Source organism: Pelecanus crispus, chromosome 1 (assembly GCF_030463565.1).
Source record: "Pelecanus crispus isolate bPelCri1 chromosome 1, bPelCri1.pri, whole genome shotgun sequence".
Lineage (NCBI taxonomy): Eukaryota > Metazoa > Chordata > Aves > Pelecaniformes > Pelecanidae > Pelecanus > Pelecanus crispus.
The window spans coordinates 122,007,886-122,035,604 of NC_134643.1; the positions used below are offsets into that span (position 1 = coordinate 122,007,886).

The window sequence follows — 27,719 nt, forward strand, 5'->3', positions numbered from 1 at the left end:
GGTTGACCCATTCACAGAACCATGTGGTGTGGCAGCTGGCCATATGTATAACCTTGACTACAATGCCCTTTCCAGAGACTGATTGTGGTTTTCTTATTATCTAACGAGCTTGTCATTTCCTGTACTAGTTGTAACAGAGCTGAATATTTTCTAGGTTACCTAACCAAACTTCTGCAAAATCATACTGCCTATGCCTGCGATGGGGAACATTTGAGTCTGCACTGTCCTCGGCATTCAACAATAAGTGTTCAGTCAGCATTTTACGGGCATGACTACCACATGTGTAGTACTCAGGAGCCTGAAACCAGGATGAAAGAACCCGTAAACTGTGTGGCACCCACTTCTTTGCAGGTATTGCATGTTCTTAATGCACAGAATGTTTCTGACAGTTTCCATGTGGTCAGCTATGCTGTGTGCAAATGGCAAGTGTTGACAATGTTGAATGAAATGACATCATGTCTACGTCAGTTTACCAACAAAAGTATTACAACTGAAAGGATTTGTCTGGCCAGAAGGATATTACCTTGGGATTGTGAAAGCTTTGTAGATTGCCTTCTGTTTTGATGAGCCTTGCTTTGGAAAACCCATTCTCAGAGTTCCCTAAAGTAATCAATTCCCTTCTAATCAAGGGCTGGTCATGACTGAGCAGCCCAGTCTTAATCCATCACACAGGCCCTCCTTGTCCCCAGGAGAGGATAGAAACATTGGACTGAGGTGGGTTACAAATCCACTGTATAAGATGGCATTCTGGTTGGCATTTGGCTTGTTCCATGCCTGTCTTCATTCACTGAAAAGGCACCATGACAGCTAACCAGCAGATCCTAAGCACTTCTGCAGATATCTGCATTTCCGTGAATACATGATTTGTATCAGTAATATCCTATGGTTTGTTTGCTGGGCCCACTTAAATACAGCTTAAAATTATTTATACTTCATAAATTATTACTTTCTGCTGTGGAGACTGTTGTAACAAGGCTTAGAAGGTCTGACTTACACTGCTGTCAAAGGCTTGTTTCATCATAGTGAAAATGCCCAGTGTTAGGCCAAATTCAGTAAATCATTGCAAAAATGAGTGGTCAGTGGAATCTGAAATCTGTTGGTGAATCTGTTGTAAATGCTCTACAGAAGCTTTGATGAAGCTTGCAACATTTGTGCTTGCAGCCAACACATTGCTTCTTGACAACAGGGAATGCCTGTTCCCACCTCTAGTGAGTTGAAGAGTTTCATGGAGTGGTTTGGTGGTAATATCCTCTCTCCAGAAACAATATTAGGGCAGTTTTATAAGTGTGGCTTGCCCATGCTGTACTGCAACTTCTGATGGCATTCCAGATGTGACCTATGGGCCATGTGAAAGTACATCTCTCCACCAAAAACAGTAGGCCAGATGCATCCTTGATGTCATTTTACTGACTACAGCGAATGATTATTTTGGGCTTATGAGTGCCTTTGTGAGGTCTCCATGGGCAGTTTTTCCCCTTGAATATAATAAACACAGCATGGGATAACTGTTGTATAAACTATCATCATCATTCAGGCACTGTCGCTGATCAAAGGCATGAGCATTTTGACGAGGCCATGAACGTGAGAGAGACAAATGCTCTGCATCTCAGGGAGTTCTGGTTCTGTGAAGGAGAAGAGACACATCTTGTAAACTGATTTCTTAGAAAAGAGCACCAGTGATCTCATCCCTCCTCCCCTTCCTTTTGGAACCACATCTGCAGTCTGCATAATCGGGCATGATGCTACTCTGCAGCCGGGAGGAAGCATAACAGGCATTTTTTATAGTGACCTCCTGTTATTAAAAGGATCGCTGCAAAGTTAGATCTGTCTCGAGATATTAACAGCCCAGTGCTATGTCATTATGAGTATCATTGTTTGCTTTTGTGGTTGCGTGGTTTTGCACAGCAACATGATAGAAAATGCAAGTGCTGTTTGCATTAAGTAGGAGAAAATATAAACAGAGGCACAGGAGATGATTCAGCTCAGGTGCAAACAAAAGGTGACTCAGTAGGGGACAGCTATCTCCACTTACTAAAGATGTAACTCTATTTCACTGGCTTGTTCCAGAACCATCCCAATTAAGGAGCAGTTATTTGTTTGACTTGCGACTCTGTAAAAGAAGAATTGACTGATAAAATTAAGTCTGCTGTGCTTTTCCTTCCCTTTTAAACTCTTCAGAGTGCACTTAATGCTCAAAAAGTGTTGGATGCAAGTCCTCTTCTTCTACCATCGGGAACAAAAAGGCAAGAGTGTTACAGGATCGCTGCAATGTGCTGCCAATGTGTATCATTTCTGCTTGGGAGGGATGGCTTCCAGGGATGACAGGAGAGATTCAGCCACTGCCAGCTCTCTCAGTCTGGAAACAAGAGTGCAGCTTGTGCTATCACAGTGGTAAATTTGTGATTTGGCCTCTTGGTATGACTGAGACCCCTTCTGATGAGAAACAAGGCGAAAATTCCCGTAGATTTTACAGGACTACCTAAAACTATCAGAGAATTGTGTCTTACATGTGCTTCTGTTAAGAGTGGGGTGACCTGGAGACAACGCCCTCCTTATCGCAGCCTGCTGTGACTTTAAACATCAAGAATCCGGGGCACAACACCACAGACTACCCAAAAATAGTGTATAGAAAGCCCTCTCTAAACTGGGCTTTGAAGGTGAATAATTTCATAAGTACACTGCTGCATTTAAACTGGGGTTTTTTAGGTCCTTTGGCTTGTGATTGTGTTAAAAACTGGACTCGGACTCTTCTGGGGCAATGTCTTCATGTTTTCTATAGCTACAGCTCTGAAACTACTGATGAAGTGGGAACACCAACGTGAGCACTAGGAGTACTTAGTCCTTTTGCTGAACTTGGAGCGGGTCCACATGACTCTTCACATATAACACTTTTGACTTTTTTATTGTCCTCCTTCTGTTGCCACTCCCAGTGAAGCAGCACAGAAAGAACTGCAATATATTGCTGTCGTGGTTTAGCCCCAGCCAGCAACTAAGCACCACGCAGCCGCTCGCTCACTCCCCCTACCCCGATGGGATGGGGGAGAGAATCGGAGGAGTAAGAGTGAGAAACACTCCTGGGTTGAGATAAGAACCGTTTAATAATTGAAATAAAGTAAAATAGTAATGGTAATAGTAACAATATAATAATGATAATAACAATAATAATATACAAAGCAAGTGATGCACAATGCAATTGCTCACCACCCGCCGACCGATACCCAGACAGTTCCCGAGCAGCTGTCGCTGCCCCCCGGCCAACCCCCCCAGTTTATATACCGAGCATGACGTCATATGGTATGGAATAGCCCTTTGGTCAGTTTGGATCAACTATTCTGGCTGTGCACCCTCCCAGTTTCTTGTGCACCTGGCAGAGCATGCGAAGCTGAAAAGTCCTTGACTAGCATAAGCAGTACTTAGCAACAACTAAACCATCAGTGTGTTATCAGCATTATTCTCCTACTAAATCCAAAACAAAGCACTATGCCTGCTACTAGGAAGAAAATTAACTCTATCCCAGCCGAAACCAGGACAATTGCTGGGCCAAATTATCAGGGGTATATGCAGCCTTAGAAGACTGTTTAAAAAAAAAAAAAAAGACGAGCAGGCTTAGGATAGACAGGCACATCTGTGCGATCCAGTCAAACCAATTCTGAAATTTGTTCAAGTGGCAAGTCAAGTAAATACCTGATAATGTGTGTAACTGCAAGCAAGAAGTAAGTGCCCCTTAAGCAGGAGGTCCTACATACGGCTTAAAGCTAGGGTTATGTTTAAGTGTCGGTAACCACACCAAGTCATTAGTTAGAACTCTTTCAAGTGAAGATATTGCAGAGCATGATCAGGTAAACTTAAGTAGGTTGAGATGAAATGGTTAAAAAGACATGTTTTTGAGCCGCCATGCTTCACCTGGATATTGCACTCCCATAAACACTATCAGGAGCGTGTGAGTGCCCTGGGCACGTCAGTGAAGAGGCTGGGGGCTGAGCGTGTTCCCACTTGCTCTGGGCTCTGCACAGAGTCGCAAGCACCACTGAGGCTGTGGTGGCACGCAGCGCGATCTGGCTGACTGGCTGGGGGCAGAGGGAAAAGTGACAAACGGCAGCAAATTGGTAACATCCTAAGTTGCTATGGGCATCCCTGTGATGAAAGTGTTCCCATAAATTTGGCCATGATTCAAAGTCCAGTAGAGATGTGGCTTAAATCCAGTGATACAGATGTTTCTTACATGTTTATAGCCAAAGAGTTGCGAAGGAATGATTTCTCTCCTGTATAGAACAAAGTACAACTAAGTGTTCTCATTGCTGTATAGCTTCATACCTTGTTTTCAAGCCTATCCTTTTTGCCCATTGTTCTAGAAAGTACTGGATGAATGCCAAAACCTGAGATCCTGCCAGCTCCTTGTCAATAGTCGGGTTTTTGGACCTGATCTGTGTCCAGGGACCACTAAATTCCTCCTTGTCTCCTTTAAATGCAAACCTAGTAAGTAATCCACATCAGGCAAATGTTGTTTTTGTGTGTGTTTCGTTGTTTGTTTTGGTTAAAATGCCACTGTACAAGGCTTTGCATAAATCCATGTGAAGTTTTGAGACTCTTAGATTAATAGCAAATTGTTTACAACTTCAGTGTGCTTGCTGCCAATTTAATGACCAGTGTAGTTTGGCCGGGTCAGACGTCAGACATCAGACTAGAAAGGAAGAATGTTTTGGAAATTATTTTCAAAGAGATGGCAATGATAATGTCATATTAGAAAGAGAGAGCTGAACAGCAAACGCAGATGCGTGGGCTAAGCATCCAAATGATGGAGAAGGTACCATAATAAGGAATATGCAAAAATGCTTAAGGAGGTAGGACCAAAGTTTTCAAAGATCCACTGTTACTACCTCCCATTTATAGCAAAATGGCTGGACGATACACATGCATGGCTAACTTTATTAGAGCATTTCATTGTAGACTCACCTGTGTTGTGTGCAGGTAATTGACATTGATACGTAAAGTGGCAAATCCTGCCTCAAAGAGAATGCACTTTGTAAACATGAGAAGAGCACAAGAAAGATTAAGACAATCATCATGAGGTTTCATTTATTGGTGGTTTTTAATTGTTTTTCTTGTTGCTATTGTATATGAGAACAAGCCCCAGTAGCCTGGGGGCTCAGCTTTTTTTGGCAGCTAATCCCTAGCATGACTGAAATGGGTCCCAAAGAAAATAATTGAATGATGATTTATGGGTAGCCAACTCAGAAATACCATCCCACAACTAAAAGAGAAAGCACAAAAGAGATTTTCTTTAATCAGAGCATTAAGATAGACATCATTGGTGGAATAGGAGCAGGGGTGGCAAGCAAACTGAAAGGCCAGTTCATGCAGAGTATTGAAGTCAGAGCAGAGATACAGGAATGGAGTAGGCAGGTGTTACCTTTGGCAAAGCACTGACACAAGAACTCCCAGGGAGATTTACTGGGCCAATCATCGGGGGGAAAAAAATGCCTGAAATTTAACATTTTTATGATCTTGTTGTATTATCTTATAAAGATTGTTTTTTTACATATTACAATTACTGCATTATTAATAGTAGATGGATTTGAATATCACAGCTGTGTCTGTGTCATTCAAAATCTCTTTTTACTAATTAAAAGTGGATTAGGATCCTGTTTGTTACTTTTACAAGCTGCTTAATATTTTTCCCACTGGAAATGAGCTACTTTGAATATATAATATTCTCTGTAATCTGGATTTTACCAAAGCTGGTGAAAAGTGTTTTTAACAGCAAGTGCTGCCTTCAGAACTGAGAAATAATCCAGTTCCAGTGCAAATTACATGATTTCATGTGACAGGAAATTTATCTTTGTAGGTAAGATACCAATATTGTTAAGCTCGGCTGTGGAAAAGATTTTTACTGAGGAAATCACCTGAGTATAACTTTAAGCGTATTTTACAATCTCCTTGCCTTCAACTGGGCCCTTAAGCAATTGCCTGAATCCCTTAGTTTTTCATCTGTTTAGAAATATTGTATTTTCCTCTGTTGCTGTATCTCTGCAGAGGTCTCTGTTGTACTCTTACCTTTGTCTTACACCACTTGCAGATTTTTTTCTGTTGTCTGTACTTCCGTAGTCTCTCCAGCAACCGTGGAGCACAGCCATACAGACAACAGAGCCCCACTTTAGGTTGTCAGCCCTTGGGTCAGAGCCTCTTGTTTTCTTGGCATGATCCTCGTGGATGTACGGTACGGCAGGTGATTCTGCAAAAGTAACAATCTGCAGCAGCTCAAGTATTTTTTAAAATCGCTCTTTTTAGACTTAAACTTGTGAATGCTGATGAACTCAAATGGAAGAAACTGGATTATTACCAAGAACATTAACCCATTTTTTTATCTGTTCTATTCTAAATGAAACAATAATGTTTTCTTTATTGAATAGATAGGAGGTTTTTCTCTCTCCAGTTCCCTCAGCACCAACACCCACACCCCACTCACAGGGGTACCACTCAATAACAATAAGGTTTCCCTTTTCTCCTGCTCAGCTCAGGAACCTCCTTTTCCTGTTTTCACATTTTTGAAGGACAAAAAAATGGAGCAGAGTAAACTCTTCTCCCTGGCCTTATCTGAAGTAAAAAGGTTTGCCACCATACCTAGACCAGGAAGGCCTGAGCGGTAAAATGCTGCAAGCAGAGTGGCTGCTTAGGCCAGCAAGAGACCTCCTTGGCCAGACAGCAGATTTTAACCGGTTCCCTGGGAGGGATGAACCATGCTGTCTGGAAGACGATCTCACTGGCTTCCCCACCTCTGTGCTGAGAGCACTGCCAGTGTGCCTGTGCCAGATGAGAAAGGGAGGGGGTGTATTTTTCTCAGGCTCCTGATTCACATGGCTTTGTCGGGAAAAACTTTCAAATGAGCCCTTGCTGGATAGTCACGCCCAGGAAAACCCACTGACCTTGGTGGAGCCATGCAAATATAGCCGAGAGCACTGTCTGGCTCAGGATACGTAGCCCATCCCCACGCCTTTGTGCCTCCCATTCTTTGGCGCTCGCTCAGTGCTGTAGGCAGTGGCACTGGGTGATGCCAGCCATCCCCATGATTGATGAGTGGCTGGAGGCTCTCAGCACTCGGGCGGGCATCTGAAGTAGGCGTAGAATGCGCCATTGTCCCAGGGAGAGACAAAAGGAAAGGATGAGGCTTCTCCTACTGAGCAGCGGTGGAAAGCAAGCCAGGAAATCAGGCGGGAAGGGGGAACACTGTTCCACTGGGAGAGGAGATTGGCAGAAGTTAACTTTTTAATTCCTTTTCTGAAAGGAGACAGAGGATTTAGATAGTCATATGGGAGCAATTCAGTTGGAGGAAACACTCCGCTTTGCTATTGGCTTTGTCTCTGATTGTAATAGTGCCACATACCACTCAAAACCGAACTTGCAGAAAAGCTGTTTTCTGTCATGCTGCTATTTGCTATTAACAGTCCAGCAGAGTAAAGTGCCTCATGCTACCATATTGTTATTTGCTTCTCTTTTAGCTGAATACAAAACCAAATCAGCATGTGAAAACCAGGAACTGAAACTCCACTGTCAGGAGTCCAAGTTCCTTATCATCTACTCTGCCACCTATGGCAGATGGGCACACGAGGAGAACGTCTGCTCGACAGGAGTGGAGCGCGTCCCCCCCTTTGGTATGTTTTTACGTTGTTGATAGACCTTCTCCAAATGGGTGTGCAGAGGCAGGGAGAAAACTTCAAGTGCAAGAGCAGTGGCATTTTGGAAGTGCCAGTGGTTGAAACACAAGAGAGATTATTTCTGAAACTCAGACAAATTGCCCAGTATGAGGGAGAAACATAGAGTAAGAAATGCAGCAAAGTAATAAACTTTCATACAGTTAATCAGTCCTTAATCATATAGTTAATCGGTCCTTAGTATGATTAACATAAAAACCTGTAGTTCTGTTGGCTGTCTTGAAGTTTGCTGGCGTATATATCAGCTGTTTGCCCCTCTTCTTCCTCCAACTTCTGACAATGATTAGGCAACCCGAGTGTCACGACACCTTGTCTTACTGTTACCTTCTTCTCTGATCTCTGTTTCTGCCAGCTCTTCCTTGCCTAAATGTATACTGTAAGGATAGGGCCCATAGGTCAGTGTCCATTGCTTTAGATGCTGTTGTATGACCAGGCTCCAAGACTGTGGAAGTACACTAGAAAATTAAATGTGCCTGGGACTTGTCTCTGGCAGCAAGTCCAGCAGGCAGGAATGTCCTATGTACGTAGTACTAAACTCTTACCCTCCAAAGCAGGATGACTCCATGCAGATTACTTCTTGGGGCTGGTCCCCGGCCTGCACTAGCTCCTCAGCTGTGATGGGAGTCATTGAGAGGATGCTGTTGGCCTGGGCCAGACGGGTGCAGGGACCGTAGTTAGCAGAATGGAGCACTGTGGTGCAGTGCCAGAAACATGCCCTCTCACTGCTGATTCACTAGTGCAGGTGCATCCTGATATATATGTATTTATATGTAATATTAATGTCACTATATTAGTAATTAATATATAAACAATATGTTAATGTTGCCGTAACATTAATATTACTTTGGTCAGACTGTGAACACTTTCAGGCACAGACCTTTCCCTTTTGGATAGGTAAAAGAACCCAAAATATCATAAGTAGTTGATTGGTCTGTATCGATAACTGGTCATTGACCTCACTGTATAGTCTGAGCTGGTGTATGATTAATGGCTTATGACTCACTTTTTATTGCTAAGTATCTAAATTTATAGTAGCATATGGTTGTGAGGGTGCTTGATGCTTGTATGAATAATCAGTGGTTGACACTGAAGGTATGAAGGTAAATTTTCATGCTTGGAGAAGGCCAGCACAAGATACGTGTGCTGTTCACATTCCTTAATACGGCACAGGGAAGGACTTAATATGACTGATGCCAGCCCTGTGCAAAGGCTGAACTTTACTCCTAAGAAACATGTTAGAAGTGAAATCTGTAAGAGCATCTCTGAACATCAAGAAGAGATCAACCATTAGTCTTAAAAGCCATTTGTCTGCAAACCAATGTTTCTATTTAGTTGTACAGATATTGTTAAAAATATATTGGCTGAAAATTGTAATCTGTTCTTAGACAAGAATCTATTTAAAATTGTCACATCTATGTTTCACACTGGCTATCCTGTGTGGTCCTTCACACAGACTTTAGCTCTGCCTGTCTGTTCTGTGGAGGAAACATTTTAGCAGGTTTCTGACAGACCCATACATCCTTCATGATGGTGGCATTAGTGTATGATGCAAAGCAGAGCAGAGATAGCTCAGTTGATCAAGAAAGGCTGCCATCTTACTTATTTCTTGCCCTTCATTCACCTCTGGAAATCACTCACTTGCCTCTCATGTCAGCACAGATCAGAATACTGCAAACCCTTCTTACTGGATAAAGTTTCCCAGCATAAATAGAGAAAGAATTTGCAACAGCAACAAACTCTCTGTTGTGGCCCCCTGCATACAAGCACCTCTTGAGCAACACCGTGGCTGTTGCTGGTTTTGTGTTCTGTAAAGTGACCTAAACCTGTGGTAATAGGCGAGAGCATAAAACCGGAGACAAACACAAGGTAGATCTGTAGAAGGTAGATCTTTGTATAGATTTCCCATTAGTTAATGAAAGTGCTTGGCTTCTTCCTGTGTGGTACCAGTAACCCTCTGCAGTGAGTATAATTTTCAAAAGCACCTATGTGGCTTGGGAGCACACATTCAGTTATCACAAAAGACTTAGCACGTAGGAGCCAAATCCAATTGACTCCAGATCTACCCATCTCGAGCTTAAATCTTATTTATGTGGTTATTTAAGCAAATACAGATGTGAGTGGGTGCATGATTAGACTTTTTTAATGTCTGTGTACCTTTCTCTCAGGTAATTGAATGTCAACGTGATTTTAATGATTTGAGACATTTTAGAAAATTACTTCAGCTGCTCTTCATTCCTGAATCAGAGCCCACATACCAAAAGCTAAAATCTGCTCCAACACACATCCATTGTTTTTTCTACCCACGTTTGTGCATCTCAGCCTAAAGGCAATGCTTGAGCCTTTCCGTTTCTTTCACTGCATTGCAGTGAAACTGTGAGGCCTTTTTTTAGTACTATGCAGAAGTCATCGGTAGGTCCTAATGACAACTGCAAGAAGTCTCTGTTGAGCTCAAGAGTTTTACATCTGTCCATACTTGATATGGTCCTGCGAGGAGTACTGGGTATTGAATTAATTAGATACTTCTCTAGATTCTGGTGACCTCATGTTACATGTAATATAGCTGATAAGCAATTAACGACAAACAGCAGCTGTGGACTGAGACAGGTGTATTCTGAACTATCACTTTTCTGTGAACAGTCTATAAAATCAGCTGACAGATTTTTGGAGCTTTGGTTCAAAAGGAACACAGGAAAACATAAATTTCTTTAGCATAAAGGCTCTTCTCCATATAGGAAATAGAGTATATAAATCCATCTCTGATACTGGTCATATCTGTGTGGCCTCAGAGCACTTGTAGGATCCTGAGCCTCAGCTCAATGCTTAGCATGGCTGCCTCCTCTTGGAACTAGTTTTCTGAGCCAGTTTAATAATGTAAATTAGGTGCCATTTTCAGTACAGAGGAGGAAGAAGAGCAATGGCATCATGGTGTCATCCCTGCTAGATAAAGCCTTTACAGTAGAGTGGTCCTCTGGTCTAGTTAAGTCTTGCTTACCCTAGGCGACAGAACAGGTTTAGCACGCGACAAAGCCAGCTGAAAAGCCCACACAGGATGGGTTATGGGAAACATACATTCAGGTCCCTGTTCTGATAAAGAGAAGATTTGAATCTGGGGAAGATTTGAACTACTGAGTACAAGAAACTCTCTAACGTGTACCGTAGTGGATAAGACAGCACTACTTCAGTCTCAAGACGGATACCTAATTATTATATGTGTACCTTGCATTGTTCATTTCAAAATGTCTCTTGCTTTTGTTAAAAATTAACAGAAACAAAAAGGTGTGCTTAGAACAACTCATCTTCCTTGATGCAGTTTGGGGGAGAGGGAGGATTTGTCAAAGAATGTGAAGTTTCCATATAAGATCACTATAAAACAGTTTTCCTGGTTTTTATCACTTTCACCATCAAACTGAAATACGGTATTTTTACATGTCTCTGGTCTTGCTCTCCGACTTGTCATCAGGGCCATTCATTCCTATGAGTGGTCACCGTTGCCCACTTCAAAGAACTGTGCATAAAGTCTTGTCTCCAGTCATTTTAGGGTATTTTGCCTTCAGGAAAAGTTTCTTCTGCAAGGTAAGCTTCTACCATAAGTAGCAGAGTTCATTGAAGCACAGGGAATTATTTCCATTATAAGATCTGTGGGTCATTGCAGGAAAATATAAAACTCCAAGCAGTGTCCTGCTTCTGCAGCTGTTCAAATGACTGGCATTGTTAAGACTGTACAGAATTTACAGAAAGTAACTTCCCTGTTTTACTAAGGTTATCAAAAACTTCACAAGAAAACTAAAACATTTTTGGGTGCAGTTTTGTAGCAGATGGTTTTGCTTAGAGGAATTTATTGTGCCCAGCACCAAAGCAGGAAACCGCAGCAGTTTGTTCCTGTGTGAGTTGTTGCCTTTCCTCACGTATTATCTCTTTTATATTTGTACTAACGTGCATGAGGAAAGAGAAAATTTATTGGCCAAAAGAAGTTAAGGAGTTGTGCCGGGACAGGTTACCATAGAGAGTACAAGGAAAATTCAGGTCAACAAACACTTCTCAAATCATAAATTACTCTTGTTAATACATGAAAGTACTTGAAAGAAGGCTTGGTAGTGGGTCGCCTCTAGCTGCAACTTGCAAGCTGGAACACTAAAATGTCCTTCCCAGAAATTTCACCTGGATGTGTGTTGGCTGGTCAGATGTGCATTCCCTACTGATGACCAGCAGAGCCCTGAATTGCTATCTTCATTGCTGGAAGGTAGGGTCCTTTCCAGCATAGCTCTCTCTTTTACCTGTTCCCACCTTTGGGAGGTTGAGAGGGGAGGTGGAGAATTCAGGCACTCTCATCACAGCTTGCACCATGGCATGACATACCCTGGGGCTAGGTTTTTTCCTAATCTCCTCTTCCCAGTGAAATGGCATTCAGCTAAAAAGAAGGGGTGTTAGCAAGGCAAGAAAGAGAGATTTCCAAAATCCTGCAGGTTCCTTCCAGCCCAGCAAGGCGTCATGATTTCATTATAGAATCATAGAACCATTTAGATTGGAAAAGACCTTGAAGATCATCCAGTCCAACCATTAACCTAACACTACCAAGAATAATTATGTAACGGTATTTTGTGATACTGTGATTCTGGGGTTTTTTTCCTTTTTTTTCCTTTTTTGGTATCAGTATTGTGGGCAATTCAAAGGGCCTACATCTCTTATTCACTAACAGTGATTGAAAAGCTTTTGATTTCTTTCTCTTACTAGGAGATGTATACTCCTAGTGTGAGCCAGTCCTTTGTATGAGTCTTTTAAGAGCAGATGTAAATGTGAAAGTAAAGGTACAAACAGCTATAGGCAGATCTGGAAATGCATACACTCTGAAGTTTTTAGGTTCATGCTAGCTGTAGACTTCTAGGAGCCATAAAACACAAACCATGTAAGTTGGCCAAAATTTAGGAAATGCTGGATATTGAAGTACAGACACTTCAAGGAACACTTAGGCCATTAACAGAAACACGGAGCCCAGTCCTCTGCTGGGGAAGAAGCAAGAGCTTATGGCTTAGAGCTGCTACAGAGAAGATGACTAAGTCCTTTCTAGACTGCAAGTATGACTGGTTTGAGGCCTGGATATGCCCTTCCATTCCTGAGCATCATCTGCTTAGCATATATTTACTAGCTAACTATGGGGCTGATTTCAAACACAAGCCCTGTGGGCAGTCATGCAAGTGGCAGGCTGCTGAATGAAAGAAACCTGAGCCTGCAAAGCAGTTACTTTAGTAACACAGCATAGGACCTTTTACAGGGACACTGTGAAAGAGCAGATGTGCTCCAACTGTGAAGGCAGAGGGATGGTGTGAGCAGGGTAGATGCAGAGGCACTGTTCTGTAGCGGGACCAGGGCTCAGGGATGTGGGGTAGGTTGACAGTTCCCTTTGCAGTTTCTGCCACTTGTGCCTTGCCACTTTGGGTGTGGGAGACAACAGTCAGCTGAATTTTATGGGTGCATAAGTAAGGATAAAATTGTTCAATTTTGCTTCCACCACAAAAATCCTTAAATCAGCTCTCTCTGTGCAGACATCAGATATGAAAAGTTCCTTGTCTGTGTCAGCCTAAGCAAACTGGGAAGCTTAGTAGGTGTTTTGGGCCCCAAGAGGTGCCAGTAGGAGCCATTGCACCCCTTGGCCCCAACAATTCTTGTCAAGACAAAGCTCCCCAAAAAGAAAAGGTGTTCAAAGCAGTGGCAGGATGAGAAGCAATTGTTTGAGGGGACGAAGAGAACAGCCACCATTTTTAGAGTCCAGTTAACTTTCTGCTGAGATGAACAGGGAAGGTCACATTTGGCTGAGCAGCTGTTTGAAGTTCCTTGAAGCATGCTCAGATGCACATCACTTCATCCATTAATGTTTTCTTTACTAGCAGTTCAGGTGTTTTCTTGTCTATAGTTTTTTCTAGCTTAGATTTTTGAACTGTTTGGAAAAGTGCACTTGGCACTTGAGTCTAAAGTAAGCCACGGAACTCCTGCCTGTGTACATGCAGACCCAAATAGTGCAAAACAAAGCAATGAACGTTTGAGCAGAGCGAGTCTGGTTCCTGCTGCTGCCAGCGAGTGGGGAGCTCCTCTTGTCTCTTGCCCTCAGTGTTTGTGCTGGCAGATGGATCCTCCACTCCGTGCATATGCACATGCAAGAAGGAGAGAAAGACCGGGGTGGGGGGTTTGTGCAAAATACTTACAGACTGAATTCTGAACTCGGAGCTGCTTGTAAATAAACCCAAGCAATGGGCTAATCTCATGCAGGCTACAAGGGCCTCACAACAAGCACCACAGTGAGAGAGAGAGAGAGAGAGGGTACAGCTTTTCAGAAAGCCTTGGTGCTGTATTCACTTCTAAGGAGTGGCCTGTGCTGGCAGTAAGTGGTATTTTTAGCGTATCATACTGCCTTGTTTACTGACAATACTTGGACCTGGAATATAAAGCTATCAGCAACACTTTTCATAAGTGCTGCTGATCATATTGTGTGTTTTTGCTAGAACCAGTGGTTCAGATGGCCCTTTTCTGATGCATAGGCAGGACCCTGTGTGCCATGTTCTTGAATAAATTACCATATTATTACGGTAACTTTCTTTAGGAGTCTGCAGCCTTAGCTTGCTCCAAACTCCATAGTTTCCCCTTGTCAATTCTTATCCCCAGAGCTGATATTTGGGCTCCACAAAGCACAAGCCATCCCGATTTGGTAGTGTGAAATCTTTGCTTTCAGTTGATCTTAAAAGCAAGCTCCTCATTATTTTGCGGGTAGGCACAGCCCAGAAAGCATAAAGCAGCGTAAGCCAGCAGTTTGGGATGAAAGCAAAAAGCAGCTGGGCTCCAGTACTGGAGTGACAGATTGTGGAGGGGTTTCTTCTTTGGGTGCCCTGGTCCTTCACCAGCATGTTACTTCTTATGTCATGCGGATCTACGTTTGAGGCACATCCCCTACCCACCACATCTTGCGGCTCGCCCTGTGCACAGTGATGTGGGAGAAGACAGCAATTGGTAACATTTGGAGAGGATGTGACAGGACGCTGCTGCCAGAGCTTGGCACAAGATGCTCAGGCCAGCTCTGGCTGCTCCATCACCTGCAGGTCTTGTGTGGCAGGGTGGAAAGAAAGGGAGGGAAAGCTCCTACTGTCTGAATTGAGAGAAGCTTTCAGAAACCAGAAGACAAATTGCTTCTCATTAAAGCCTGCATGATTTATGGCATGTCATTTGCATGCCAAAACTTTCCTAAACAAAGCTAATTAGGGAGTTGAAAGAGCCTTTCCTCCAGAAACAAGGCTTTTTACTCTAACTGTTAAATAGCTGCAGTCAGATCTGATAGTTTATTACTGAATTAAGAACCTCTTCTTGACACCCGTATCTCCATGCCATCCATATAAGTGCCTGTTTCAAAAGATCCACCAGCAGTCTTGGTGTGTAGCAGGCAACTTTGGGAGAAAGGCGTGAAGAATGGAGTGTTTTCCCAGCCACGCATTGCTGCCTTTTCCACTGCTGCTGATGGATACCACCAGCCTTCTAGCATGCTGGGAACGTGCCTTTCAAGAGGCAGATTTATTTTAAACATACAGTACCAATTTAGCAAGCCCCATAAACATATGTGTAGCTCAAACATTACTTACATATTCAGAAAGAAGACACATTGCATATTTATGTTCATCTCCTGATGTGTGATTTCTTTGATGCTGTTCAAGGGGACTGTTCACTCATTTACTCAAAATGCAGCACTGACTGAATCCTCTCCTCATTCAGATGCTGCAGTAAGGTGTTTGACCGGAAGGAGGATAAGTTATTCCTAATGTGAGTTCTGCGTTGCTGCAGCTGGATTGCTATTAGACCCCAATCAAGTTTGGTCAAAATTAGCTTGAACATCCCTTTGGCACACACTGATTCCTCTGACTTCGGTGCAGATACACATCAGTAATGTCTGCTTGTGGGAGATTGCACACACAAAGATGCAGCCGTTGAAAAAGTGGCCTTCAGTACCGAGTACACAGAATTCCTCCGAGCTGAACTCATTGCTCAGCTGGCATTGTAGCTGCCAGGAGAGCTAGTAGGGAGATAGCAAGGATGCACATAAACCAGAGAGAAAGAAATTGAACATTTTTTGACTGAATCACTAAAAGCCAAAATCTTGTTAAACCACAGGAAGCTGTTAAATAGGGTTTTTTTTGTTATAGGTCTTTCCAGTTAACTTCTGTGCTGTCCTGCAAAAGCAAGCCAGCCTTGGTTTGCATTTAGTCACCTGTGACACCAGGCAAGCCTTGGGAAGTACTCCAAAAACTGGTCTGCCAAGAGCCTGCAGGCATATGACAACTGGCTTCTCAGGTAGAAGAGCCAACTCCAACATGAATATAGACGATAAGGAGCTATTAACTCCCACAAAAACATGAGCTAACATCTACCAAAGGCAAAATAAAACATGTACTCACTGTATCACTGAATTTGTAGAAAACCATCAGCACAACAGCCTCCTGTTTTTTAAGACACTGTGAGTAGCTCCCCAGGCAGGAAATTTTGTAGAAAACATAATTCAGTTTGCCAGATTGCTGTTATGCTCCTAGTCCATTCATTTATGAATTGTGGGACCTGATGAGATACATCCACCAGTCCTGAGGGCAGATGAAGTTGCTAAGCCACTATCCATCATATTTGAGAAGTAGTGGCAGTCCGATGAAGTTCCTACTGACTGGAAAAAGGGAAACCCCCTTTTTTAAATAGAATTTTTAACCCCCATGTTTAAAAATGGAAAAAAGGAAGACCCGGGGAACTACAGGCCAGTCAGTCTTACCTCTGTGCTTGGCAAGATCATGGAGCACATCCTCCTGGAAACTATGCTAAGGCACATGGAAAATAAGGAGGTGATTGGTGACAGCCAGCATGGCTTCACTAAGAGCAAATCGTGCCTGACAAATTTGGTGGCCTTCTACAATGGGGTTACGGCATTGGTGGGTAAGGGAAGAGCAACTGACGTAATCTGCCTGGACTTTTGCAAAGCATTTGACACTGTCCCACATGACATCCTTGTCTCTAAATTGGAGAAACATGGATTTGATGGATGGACCACTCAGTGGATAAGGAACTGGCTGGACGGTCGCACTCAGAGAGTTGTGATCAACGGCTTGATGTCCGAGTGGAGACCAGTGACAAGTGGCATTCCTCAGGGGTTGGTATTGGGACTGGTGCTGTTTAAAGTCTTTGTCAGCAACATGGACAGTGGGATTGAGTGCACCCTCAGCACTCAGTCCCACTGTTGTTTGCCAACAACACCAAGCTGTGTGGTGCGGTCGACACACTGGAGGGAAGGGATGTTATCCAGAGGGACCTTGACAGGCTTGAGAGGTGGGCTGGTGCAAACCTCATGAAGTTCAGCAAGGCCAAGTGCAAGGTCCTGCACGTGGGTTGGGGCAATCCCAAGCACAAATACAGGCTGGGTGGAGGATGGATTGAGAGCAGCCCTGAGGAGAAGGACTTGGGGGTGTTGGTTGATGAGAAGCTCAGCATGGCCCAGCAATGTGTGCTTGCAGCCCAGAAAGCCAACTGTGTCCTGGGCTGCATCAAAAGAAATGTGACCAGCAGGTCAAGGAAGGTGATTCTCCCCCTCCACTGTCGTGAGACCCCACCTGGAGTTCTGCGTTCAGCTCTGGGGCCCCCAGCATAAGAAGGATGTGGACCTGTCGGAGCGAGTCCAGAGGAGGCCCACGAAGATGATCAGAGGGCTGGAGCACTTCTCCTATGAAGACAGGCTGAGAGACTTGGGGTTGTTCAGCCTGGAGAAGAGAAGGCTCCAGGGAGACCTTACAGCAGCCTTCCAGTACCTGAAGGGGGCCTGTAAGAGAGCTGGAGAGGGACTTTTTACAAGGGCAGGTAGTGATAGGACAAGGAGTAATGGCTTTAAACTGAAAGACGGTACATTTAGATTAGGTAGAAGGAAGAAATTCTTCACTATGAGGGTGGTGAGGCAGAGGAACAGGTTGTCCAGAGAAGTTGTGGATGCCCGATCCCTGGAACTGTTCAAGGCCAGGTTGGATGGGGCTTTGAGCAACCTGGTCTAGTGGAAAGTGTCCCTGCCCATGACAGGGAGGTTGGAACTAGGTGATCTTTAAGGTCCCTTCCAACCCAAACCATTCTATGATTTTATTATTCTGTCTGATAATTGCTCCTGATATTCTTCAGTTGTTTTTGTACTTGCCAAAATAAGCTACTTGGCTGCCTGAAACGTCCACCCAAATATATCCTTACTCATGTAAAATTGCCAGGGAGGGAGACTAAAACAGATGATTTAATCAGAGCTATCCAGTGTTTTAGTTCAGCCTTCCCTGCCTGCCCAGCAGCCTCCCAGGACACATGGGTGTTAGGTTTTTAGGTCTCTGAAAAGACAAAGAAAGAGTTGCTCTTCTAAAAATCCACATCCAAAGGTAACCCATGAACCCTTTGCCAAACAAACAAATCAGCCCAGTATCTCCCGCTGGCTCCACTCAAGTATGTGACTTGCTTAGTGCTGGTGTCAGGAGATTAACTTTAAAAATCACAAATCTGCCCCATTTTCACATATTAAAGGTGAATCTTTTTTTTTCAAGAACTCTGCTTTCAAACCTCCCCTTTCTTTCCAAACGAGTGATTTGGGGAACCTTTGGGAATGCCTTTGCGAGCGCTATTTCTCCTCCCTCTGAAGAGGCACAAATGAGCTTCAGCAGTTGGAAGGTGACAAGTTGCCGTCCTTATCTGAGTTTTGTTGTAGGAAGGAGGACTGATTTAATGCCCAGAGCAATATGTTTTCAGACCTCTAGAATGTCCCTACCTCAGAAGACTAGAATGAGAAGTATCTGTCATCCACAGAAAGTCACAAAATGCATGAGGTAATGCTGAGTGGAAGCAGACGGCTTCAGGAAAGTTTTACTTACTCCAGACTTGTCATTTCTTCATACTTCCTGCTTAGAAACCAAAACTAAGGGGTGTTTTTGCTTTGTGGCTTGGAGTTTAGCACATGTGGATACTGGGAATTTCATCGCATCTAGAGACATTCTTCCTTTAATTAAAGTGGATTTTTTAAAGTTTGTTTGACACACACACACACTTTCCCGCTCAAATAATTTCAGCTTCAGTGTAAAATCCTGCTAATCAAGTTTCATTGTTTTATAAATTGTGGTAGAGGGGTAAGTCTTGAATGAAGAAATCCCAACTCCAAGTGTAGATGTTAGCAAGGCAGGTTTTCACACACGGCACATGCTTCTTGCTCAGTCCACAGCGGGGAGGTTCAGCAATCTGGACTCTCTTCATCTGCACAAAGGTAGGGGTAGTTTAGGCTGCTTTGAAAATTATGTGGGTTACCTCATGTAATTAAGGCATGAAGGCAGTGCAGTGTAGATGCCTTTGAGGTTGCTTTAGGCATGCAACCTTGGCTTGTGGTGGCAGCCTTACTAGAACAGCCTGGAATTTGGTATGGGAAGAAGCAGCCAAATATTTCCCTGGTTAAATATTGAGCCTGTTTTGACCTCTTCGCCACAGCACAATGGCTTCTACCAGCGACAGCCATAACAGATCTAAAGCTACCTTTAATACAGTGAACTTCACTGTAGCGCTAGCTGTTGTGACACACAAAAATTGATCTCACCTGACTTGAACTGAAATTAGGCATTCCATCAAATCATCTCAATAACCCAGGGATCAAGAGGAAGACCTGCAAACAGCATTGCATCTCCCTTGACTTGCACACTTATCTTGAGATGGAATAGATGGAGAGCTATTTGAATGTGCTTATTTTTTCCAAGTGATCATGAAGGGAACATAGAGGTCTTACACTGGGCACCTCATTTGGAGGTTGACGAGAATCTTACTGCAACCAGAGCGTGCACCTGCAAGTCAGCATGAGGTAGGTAGCTTGCTGCAAGTTCACATTCTCATTGCAGCTGACTTCCTTGCATTAACAGATCTTAATATTTAATTCTGAAATCCTGCTTAGGCAAACGTATGCCTGAAGTTGATAGCAGATTTGTATCTCTAGTCGTGCGTGTAGCAGCTATAATTTCTGATAACATCAGAGTTGTATATTTATGGTATGTATTTTTCTTTCAGACTGTTTGTCTTACACGGCGCTAGAAGTTTTATCAAAAAGGTGTTATGGGAAACAGAGATGCAAAATCATTGTCACTAGCCGGGATTTTGGAAATCCGTGCCTACCTGGAGTGACAAAACACCTTAACGTCAGCTATGCATGTGGTAAGAGCAAATGCGTGACCATTTTGAAGCTGTGATTCTGCTTGCAAAGCAAGCCAATGCCAAATAGTGCACATGTATGAAGACAGACACACACACAGTGCACACAGAGGCTTCCTAAATCTCCCTTTCCTTTTAACATGGGAAGTTTGTGACATAGCTATACAAGAATGACCAAATATGTGAACAATTCCATGGGCAGAGCTGCACCTAATGTAAACTCAGACATTAAGGGGTTTTTTTCCTATAAAAATACAATTGACAATAAAATATAAAGTATGTGTTTAAATATTTTGAGAAATCAGTCTGTTCTACAGAATTCACCTGCAACAGAGCTAGGAAAAATAACATGGCATTGCCTGCCATCAGTGCATGTAAAGCAATCCTGCATAATTGAAGTACTGTGTAGAAGAAGCCCAGTCCTGAAATTTGATTCACATGAGCACACCTACAGCCTTGCAGAGGGATTTCCTTTCTCATGGGCAAAGTCTCACTAAAAGTAAAGGTCTGAGGTTATACATCCCTTGCAGGACTGAACCCTACTTCAGCTCATTTCTCAGACAAGTGGAAACAGTTTTCCATATTCTTTACCATAGACTAATATATTTACATCAGGGGAAAGCAGAATTCCCTACAATTCTTTCTCTCAAAAGCAAAGGCCGTGGGACAGCAAGGTGTAATGTCAATAAAGGTGAGAGAAAAAGTGGTTGCAGAACTTGAATGTGGTGCTTTATTTTGGTATTGCACATTTTTAGGAATGGCTGCGCATTTCTTAAGCCTCGAACAGGTTTCCTCAGGCTCTGCTTTCTGCTGCTGGCTAGCTGTGGGGTGGAAGTGTGAGGGTCGGGGTGATTGTCTCTCACATGCCTCTGCCTCACCCAGAGGATGCGTAAAAGCTTTTTCACGAAGCTACCCCTCTGCTTACTGTGCACCGCTTGGAAAGCTGCCAGCCCTGCTCCTTTGTGGCTCTTTCTGGTCTGTCGGGAGTCACAGCAGTAGCTCCATGGGGACATATCATAGAGTCCTTCTGCTGCATCTCTAGCAAGTGGGGGTCAAAGGGCGCAGGTTATCTGAGACGTGCTTTTGGGAACAGCAGCACAGGATTGATTACCAGATCACTATGTACCTGAAGATCAGAGGAAAATGAGCCCCGGCTGCTTCCTTGCTGCCATGAGAGATTTTCTTTTTTAGTCTCCCTGTGAGTTAGTTGTCAGGTGAGAGGCATTGCAGTAATTCAGCTTTATATTTTTGAAGAGAGCTGGAGATCTGCCTTTGCACTAATACGTTATATTATTGTACAGTTACCTTCATGCTGTAGTTACTTTATGAATGAGTTAATGGCATTCTCTTTAATTAGAGTAAGGATAATTATAACAGATTGTTCTTTCTTGCACATCTGTGTACTAGAAAACCAGCATAAGTTTGTTAGCAGTGAAGTTATGCATTCTGTTATTTAGTGAAGTGGTTTTGCAAAAACACGTGGGTAATAAATAGTGTTCTTGTGTGTTGCTGGCACATTTTGAAGACTTTTTCTTCTGCCAAATCCTACTGAGCTGTACAGTCTGAAGCATTAGCCAATGATTTGCAGGTCTAATTATTTTACAGATCATCTCGTGAACATGGGAAGAGTTTGGGCACATTCCAGAATGACATTTTACATTCTTTCCCCTCACTAGAAGATCCCTCCTAACCTGATGCTTCCCAAGATAAGGTAAACAGGCCTCCCCCTGAAGTGACAGGAGCACAACAGAGCAGACCACGTTCTCTGAGGGCTGTGCCACACTTGACAGTATTTCCATCATGGTCAGGAATGTGAAAAAAAATCATACTCCCCACTACAGTGGTCAGCAACCATTTAGGGCTAGTGTGTCTGGCTGCATTTTTATTTTTGCAGTTAATTCCTGCAAAAACTTCGCAGGAGCCGGGAGGTGCTGGTTTCTCGCAGTCTCAGTGCCCCCAACGACCTGCTCAGCATCTCGTGTCTGCGTGACGTGACATCTCCTGGCTCTTGCTGAGGCTGGACGTCAGGAGCCTCTCTCAGGAAACACAGCTCCCGATGCCCTGTGTTGTATCTGCTCTCCCTGGATGCCATTCAAAATCCGTCTGTGGGCTGCCTTTGGCAGCTTGTGGTAGGTGACCGTCTCCAACCCTACTTGACAAAGTAGTGCTGGCACAAGTTGTAGTATAGATGTGATTATCTTGATAAAAATTCCTTGTGCTAGTACCAGTTACTCTGTTCAGCGACCTGATGCAGCCTATCCTAGTTAAAGTTGTTGTGCCTGAAATGAAGCCATAATGAAAATTAACAATGCAAGCAGTCAGGAGCTGTTTTTGTCCATGCCATTTTGAATTAAGCATCCCTCTACAACAGATATTTGAATGGCATATTAAATAGCCATTCAAACCCGACGGGAAGACATGGGGAAAAGATTCAGTACTGTAGGAAGGAAAACCCTGGGAAGTTCCCCTTGGGAGGGGAGCAGGAGGAACATCAGCACAGGTGAAGGAGCCCCGGCCTGGGCACCAGGCCATGCGACAGGAGCTTTGGGTCACACAGAGGTGCTGGGTATGGTGCATCCTCCCGGGATGTTGTTTGTAACACGTTCATGTTGTTCATAACAGCCAGGCCTGCAAATTTAGAGTGCACTCTGAAAACAAACCAGCCTGCTCACTGTCTGCCTCATGCACAACCAAAAACACTGTCACTGGAAAACAGTTCAGAATTACGATGAGGTACAAGCCAAAATAGAAGTGAGCTCATTCTCCCCTATCTCTGTTGGCTTTCTATTGCAAACAGGAGTTAAGGGTCCCAAAAAAATTCCTTCATCACGAAAGGAAACAGCTATGACTTTGAGCCCACACACAAAGAAAAGTTCTGCTCAGAAAGAAGTGCTATTTTTAGTTGTTTTTCAAACAAAAACTATGTTAAGCCCCAAACCTCAGTCTCCTCTGTTCCGTTTAATTTTCCTTAACGCTATTTATTGGCAAATGTTTCTATGTGGGACAGAGGTGAGCTTCATACTTGAAATTTCTTCCTTCCCCCTGCCTTCACATCAGTCTGAAAATCAGTCAGTCTGCCTTCACATAGCACAGGGAACAGGTGCCAAGATCTGGGTATCTGAAGGGCCTGTTCATCTAACACAGAGTATGTGAACTCATAATGTCTGCATTATGCACCTGCTTTTAGCTCTTTTAAGAGGAGTGTGAAAACTTATCAAAGGAAAAAAATAATGAAATGAGAAGGAAGCAGCCCACTCCCACCCAGCACATCTCTTCCCATCCTGAGCACCTTCCTCCTCGGCAACCATTTGTCTCAGAGGCTGTGCAGAGGATGTCACACAAGACTTTAAACATTTCTCTGAGAATGACAGTGAATTATCTTCATTGAAAAACAGTATCTAGACACAGTTTAGCATCTGACTGTAGCCCACTTGTTGGCCAATTTTGTCTCCTATCCACTGGTTAGCACAACCCTTGTGGGGTAGAAAAAAAAGGGGGCAGAAAACAAGGGGGCAGGTCCCCCCACTGTATGCAGCTGCACTGACGTTCCAGGAACTCCACGCGGGCACAGGGCCCGGTGTGTGAATCCAGTTGGAGGTTCAGAGCTGCCCTTACTAGCCTCTAGCAAGAGATGACAGCATTCATGATCTGTCCCCTTTGGTGTTTTGCTAATCTCTAGGTAAAAATTATTGGCTCTCTACCTGTGCATCCCATCCCTCGGGCTCGCTCTGCCTGCCGCACTTGCCGTTTTCTTCCTTCCTTGCCCACCCCACCTTCCTTTCAGTCTTCTTCCCAGTTACTTTATTCCCTTTCCCACTTCCCTTCCTGCTCTGCCTCTGGACACAGCCACCCGCTCCAGTCTCTGAGTGGTGGAGCCACCTGCTCCAATCCCTTCGATACCATCGGAAAGCCAGGGTTAGCAGTGGGATTGGTAATTAACTGGGGATCTGGTTCCTAAAGCTAACAGTACACAATTTGTCTTCCATCTTTTCAGTTCCGAAATTTATCCTCACGGCTGTCAACCCCCTGGTCACCAATGGCAAGTCTTCCGTCAACCAGAACGATGGTACGTACCATCAAAAAGATACGGTTTTCTGCTCTCCTTTGACTTTGATTGAAATAAGGCTTTTTCCCACTGCAGAGCTTGGTCTGAGGGAGCTGGGACAAGGTAATGGAAACCCTGCTGAAATAGCTGCTCTTCCCCTCGGAGGGCAGCGTGACGGGCTGGGAGCAGGACGGGACGCACGCAAGCACAGTCCTGCTGTCACAGTACCGCTGTGAAACGAATGACCCCTCCACGCCTACCCATAACCAGCGTGCTGTCTTCTAACTTTCAGTGAACCATGGGAAGAGTAAAAGTGAAACTGCAGTTGTTTCAGGGTGAAGAATCTTTCAAGAGCTATGCCAACACCTGCTCTTCTTAAGGGCAGATCAAATTAATGATGTGGCTAATGCGTATTCGCTGTCACCAATAACGGGAGCGTACTGCAGTGATTGGGCTGGGAAGTCCGTTTGAGAGCTGTGAAGCTTAACGGAAATAAATTCTTTCAGAAAGCTTGATGGGAATAGGCAAGGGGTTTCACTGGGCAATAGATTCTTTTAAATAATTTTGCCATTTTCTAGATATTAAATACTTTCTATACTTTGTTATTACTACTTTATTTCAATTTTTTTATTATTTGTCAAACATTGTTTGGTCTGATGTTCTGCAAGTTTCCTACGGCACAGCACTGGCCTGCTTGTGTTTTGGACAGACTTGTTAGTTCAAAAGTTACTGGGTGAGTATCAGCTTGGCAGCTTCATCATCTGCGATATGACTGAACCTGCTTTCCCTCCTCGTGTCACAGGTGTCGACCTTGATCCAAAGGAATCAAGACTTCCAAAGAAAGATGGAATTATTGTTAGCAACTCCTTGGCTACATTTGCATACATTAGAGGTAGGAAAATGAGGCTGAGATTGTTTGGTTCATTAGATTGTGGCATTTCGGGAAAAGGGGGGATCACCTCAGAAGGTCACAACTGGTAATCCCATGTTTATAGTAATAGTATTATTACAATATAATCACAGTCTTGTGGATGGGACAATCGCAGCATAATTGATATTTATAGAATATTTTCCATCTTGAAGGATCCAAACTCTTTTAGAGACTGCAGCCAAGATTTTTTTAAATGAATATTTTCAATGGGGACTGTCAGTTGTTCAGTATTTTTGAAAACCTGGTCCTGATCTGGGAGCAGCACTGGAGACATCCATTTTTGGAAATGTTGGTTTGCATACATATAAGGATCATCAAGGGGCATTAAAAAAAAACAAACACCAAACGCAGCCATCTCTGGTATGCGGCATGGCAGGTTTTGTGACTTAGCAACACTAAGGCAAACTTTGTTTAGGCAAATAATTTCATGATCACCGGATCTCTAACACCACAGGAGAAGTCAGGAATTTTGGAATCGAGCAAAGGCTGATGTTGGGAAGCTATTCTGGAGCTAAGATTCCTGCTCTTCTAGAAAACGCCAAGAACCACGCAGCTGTCGAGCATCATCCCACAGCCTTTGCAAGGGCTTCCCCCGCCAGCACGAGGGGCAGCCGCAGCCTGCCAGCGCGGCGAGACAGCCTGTCCCTGCAGGTGGCACCCAGCTGCCCCCAGCAGCTCTCCCCAAAACCCCAGACCCCACCATGCTTGAGACTTCCCGGCAACACCCCAAGCAGCCAGGGCTGGATTTTACAACCCATCGAGAAAGGCCATTTCCACATGTGTCTCACTTGTTGCTATACTGAGAAGTGATCTCAGACCATGTCAAGGAAGAAAAATGCTCCCTACCCAGCCTGGCCTGGAGATGCTGCCGTGGCTCCGGGCAGCCCAGAGTCGCTCTTCCCATGCCCCCTCTTCATGAGGGTAAGGCCCATTTTGGCAGGATGGCTGGAAAAAAAAAAGGGGTATGCTTCTGGTAGCTGGTTGAGAATGCTAGTAAGCTGCTAATAAAAAGATGGGATAATGTTTTTCATTTATAATGTTATTAAGAGGCTGGGATTTTTGCACAGTAATTTGAAGAGGCAGAGACAGCAGTGTTCAGACTGCAAGTGCAGGGTGGTTTCGGTGCATGACAGAAAAAGCCTCCCCACGCACCCCATCCCCACAAGCACCCCCCACCGTTCTGGTGACGTAATGCAGGGCACTTCAGAAACGGCAGATGACTACTTTTTTTGTAGCTAGACTTCAGCAGAGTTTGTAAAGTGTGTAAGCACTGGCTTTCTGATTTCAGATCACCCTGAAAGAGCTGCTCTCCTGTTTGTGTCCAGCGTTTGCGTGGGATTAATCTTCACACTGTGTGCTTTGGTGATCTGCATGTCATGCTCGAATGACTTCCAGAAATTGCACAGAAGGACGGAACGCTTAGTGCCAGAAAGTGACGAAATGTATGAGAACAGTGAAAATGAGGAGGAGGAGGAGGAAGATTCCTCCGATTCGGATGTCCAGGATGAGATAGTGGGACTTTACAGACCGTCTTACTCAGGTTACAATTCAGCAGAGGCGGCAGAACTGGCGGAAAGGATAGAGCGCAGGGAGCAGATCATACAAGAAATTTGGATGAACAGTGGTTTGGATATGACACCTCCTAGAAATATGGATACATTTTATATTAATGAACAATAAATGGCTTATTTTGGATGACGCCCTAGCCCTTTTTTTTTAAAAAAGAAATGTACCTTCTGTGAAGGAACATTTGTATCAGTGCATATAATTATTTGTAAAGTAAGAAGAAATATATGCAATAAAAGGAGAGTTTCAAAGCCTTGACTGCCTATAAATCATTCTGTGAAAAACACATTTACAAGCTTTCATAGTTTTAAGCTATGTTTAGTGTTAGGTTGTGGATTGCTTTTCACTGTAATTTGGGATAAATTGCCATATGCAGGTTAAGAAATATTAAAAAAGGAGAAAAATATTTAAGCAGCATAACATGGAGAAGTACCTGCATTAGGACATGGCGCTTGTAACCAGTTAGTGTGTTGTAGCTCATAAATTACATGAGAATGTGCTCTATTGATGAGAAATGTGAGTATTATTAATAGAATGAGCAGGACAAAGCTAAATTAAACACAGGTTTCTTGAAGCTTTTCTGCTGTTTCATTAACCCAACCTTTCCCTAATAAATCCTGTTCCTCCAGTAGCAGTGATCCTGATTACAAGGGGGTTAAATTCTGCTCGCTTGAGCCCAGCTGGTGCAATTACTTCAAAGAGAGAGGTGAAAGAAGGGTCCCTCTCTGGGCTGGAAGGTCTGGAAACTGAGCTGCAAAGAAGTGCCCCGTATTCAGTGAAAATTTTCAGGTTTGAGAACTAGTTTCCTTAGTAGCAGTCCTCTTGATGGTAATGTAACGGCACTGAAGTCAGGCCCACTTTGGCGTGCAGAGATTTCACAAGGCCTCTCAAGAGTCCACAGCTTCTTTTTTAAAGCACGTAGCCACCAGATAAGGCTAGCCCTAGGAAGAAAAGCCCTGCTGAGGCATGGCCATAAGGGCAAAAATCAGTCTGCATTAAAGACCTTTGGTACCTTGTTGTTAAGGAAAAGGTCATCATTCAACCATCAGAAGATACCTGTCCGAGATGTAATTCTGCTGCTACTCACACTGGCAAATTTGTGACGCACACCCTCAAAAATGGTTGCTTTCTTAAAAGGCTTTTGAAGCTGACACATACTAAGAATGCTGTGTTAATTTTTCTGGTATTAAAGCACGGCTTAGAGACAGCACTTGATTGAAGGTGAAATTCTCAAGATTTTTTTTTATAAGTTCAC

At 43.7% G+C, this 27,719-nt stretch overlaps 1 protein-coding gene across 1 annotated transcript; it reads left to right on the top strand.

Annotated features, from left to right (window-relative positions):
- The first annotated feature begins 264 nt into the window (after positions 1–264).
- Positions 265–26,578, top strand: EVA1C (eva-1 homolog C). The gene is made up of 7 exons (XM_009485258.2): positions 265–351; positions 4,353–4,476; positions 7,497–7,649; positions 19,782–19,925; positions 23,917–23,988; positions 24,770–24,859; positions 26,187–26,578. The coding sequence occupies exons 1-7, from the start codon at positions 280–282 to the stop codon at positions 26,576–26,578; spliced, it is 1,047 nt and encodes a 348-aa protein (XP_009483533.2). The 5' UTR covers positions 265–279.
- Positions 26,579–27,719: the final 1,141 nt, after the last annotated feature.

Coding starts and splice junctions, on each gene's coding strand:
- EVA1C (XM_009485258.2), top strand. CDS start 280: ATGTGTAGTACTCAGGAGCCTGAAACCAGGATGAAAGAACCCGTAAAC. Junction 19,926..23,916: donor TAACGTCAGCTATGCATGTG/GTAAGAGCAAAT, acceptor CCATCTTTTCAG/TTCCGAAATTTATCCTCACG. Junction 23,989..24,769: donor TTCCGTCAACCAGAACGATG/GTACGTACCATC, acceptor CTCGTGTCACAG/GTGTCGACCTTGATCCAAAG.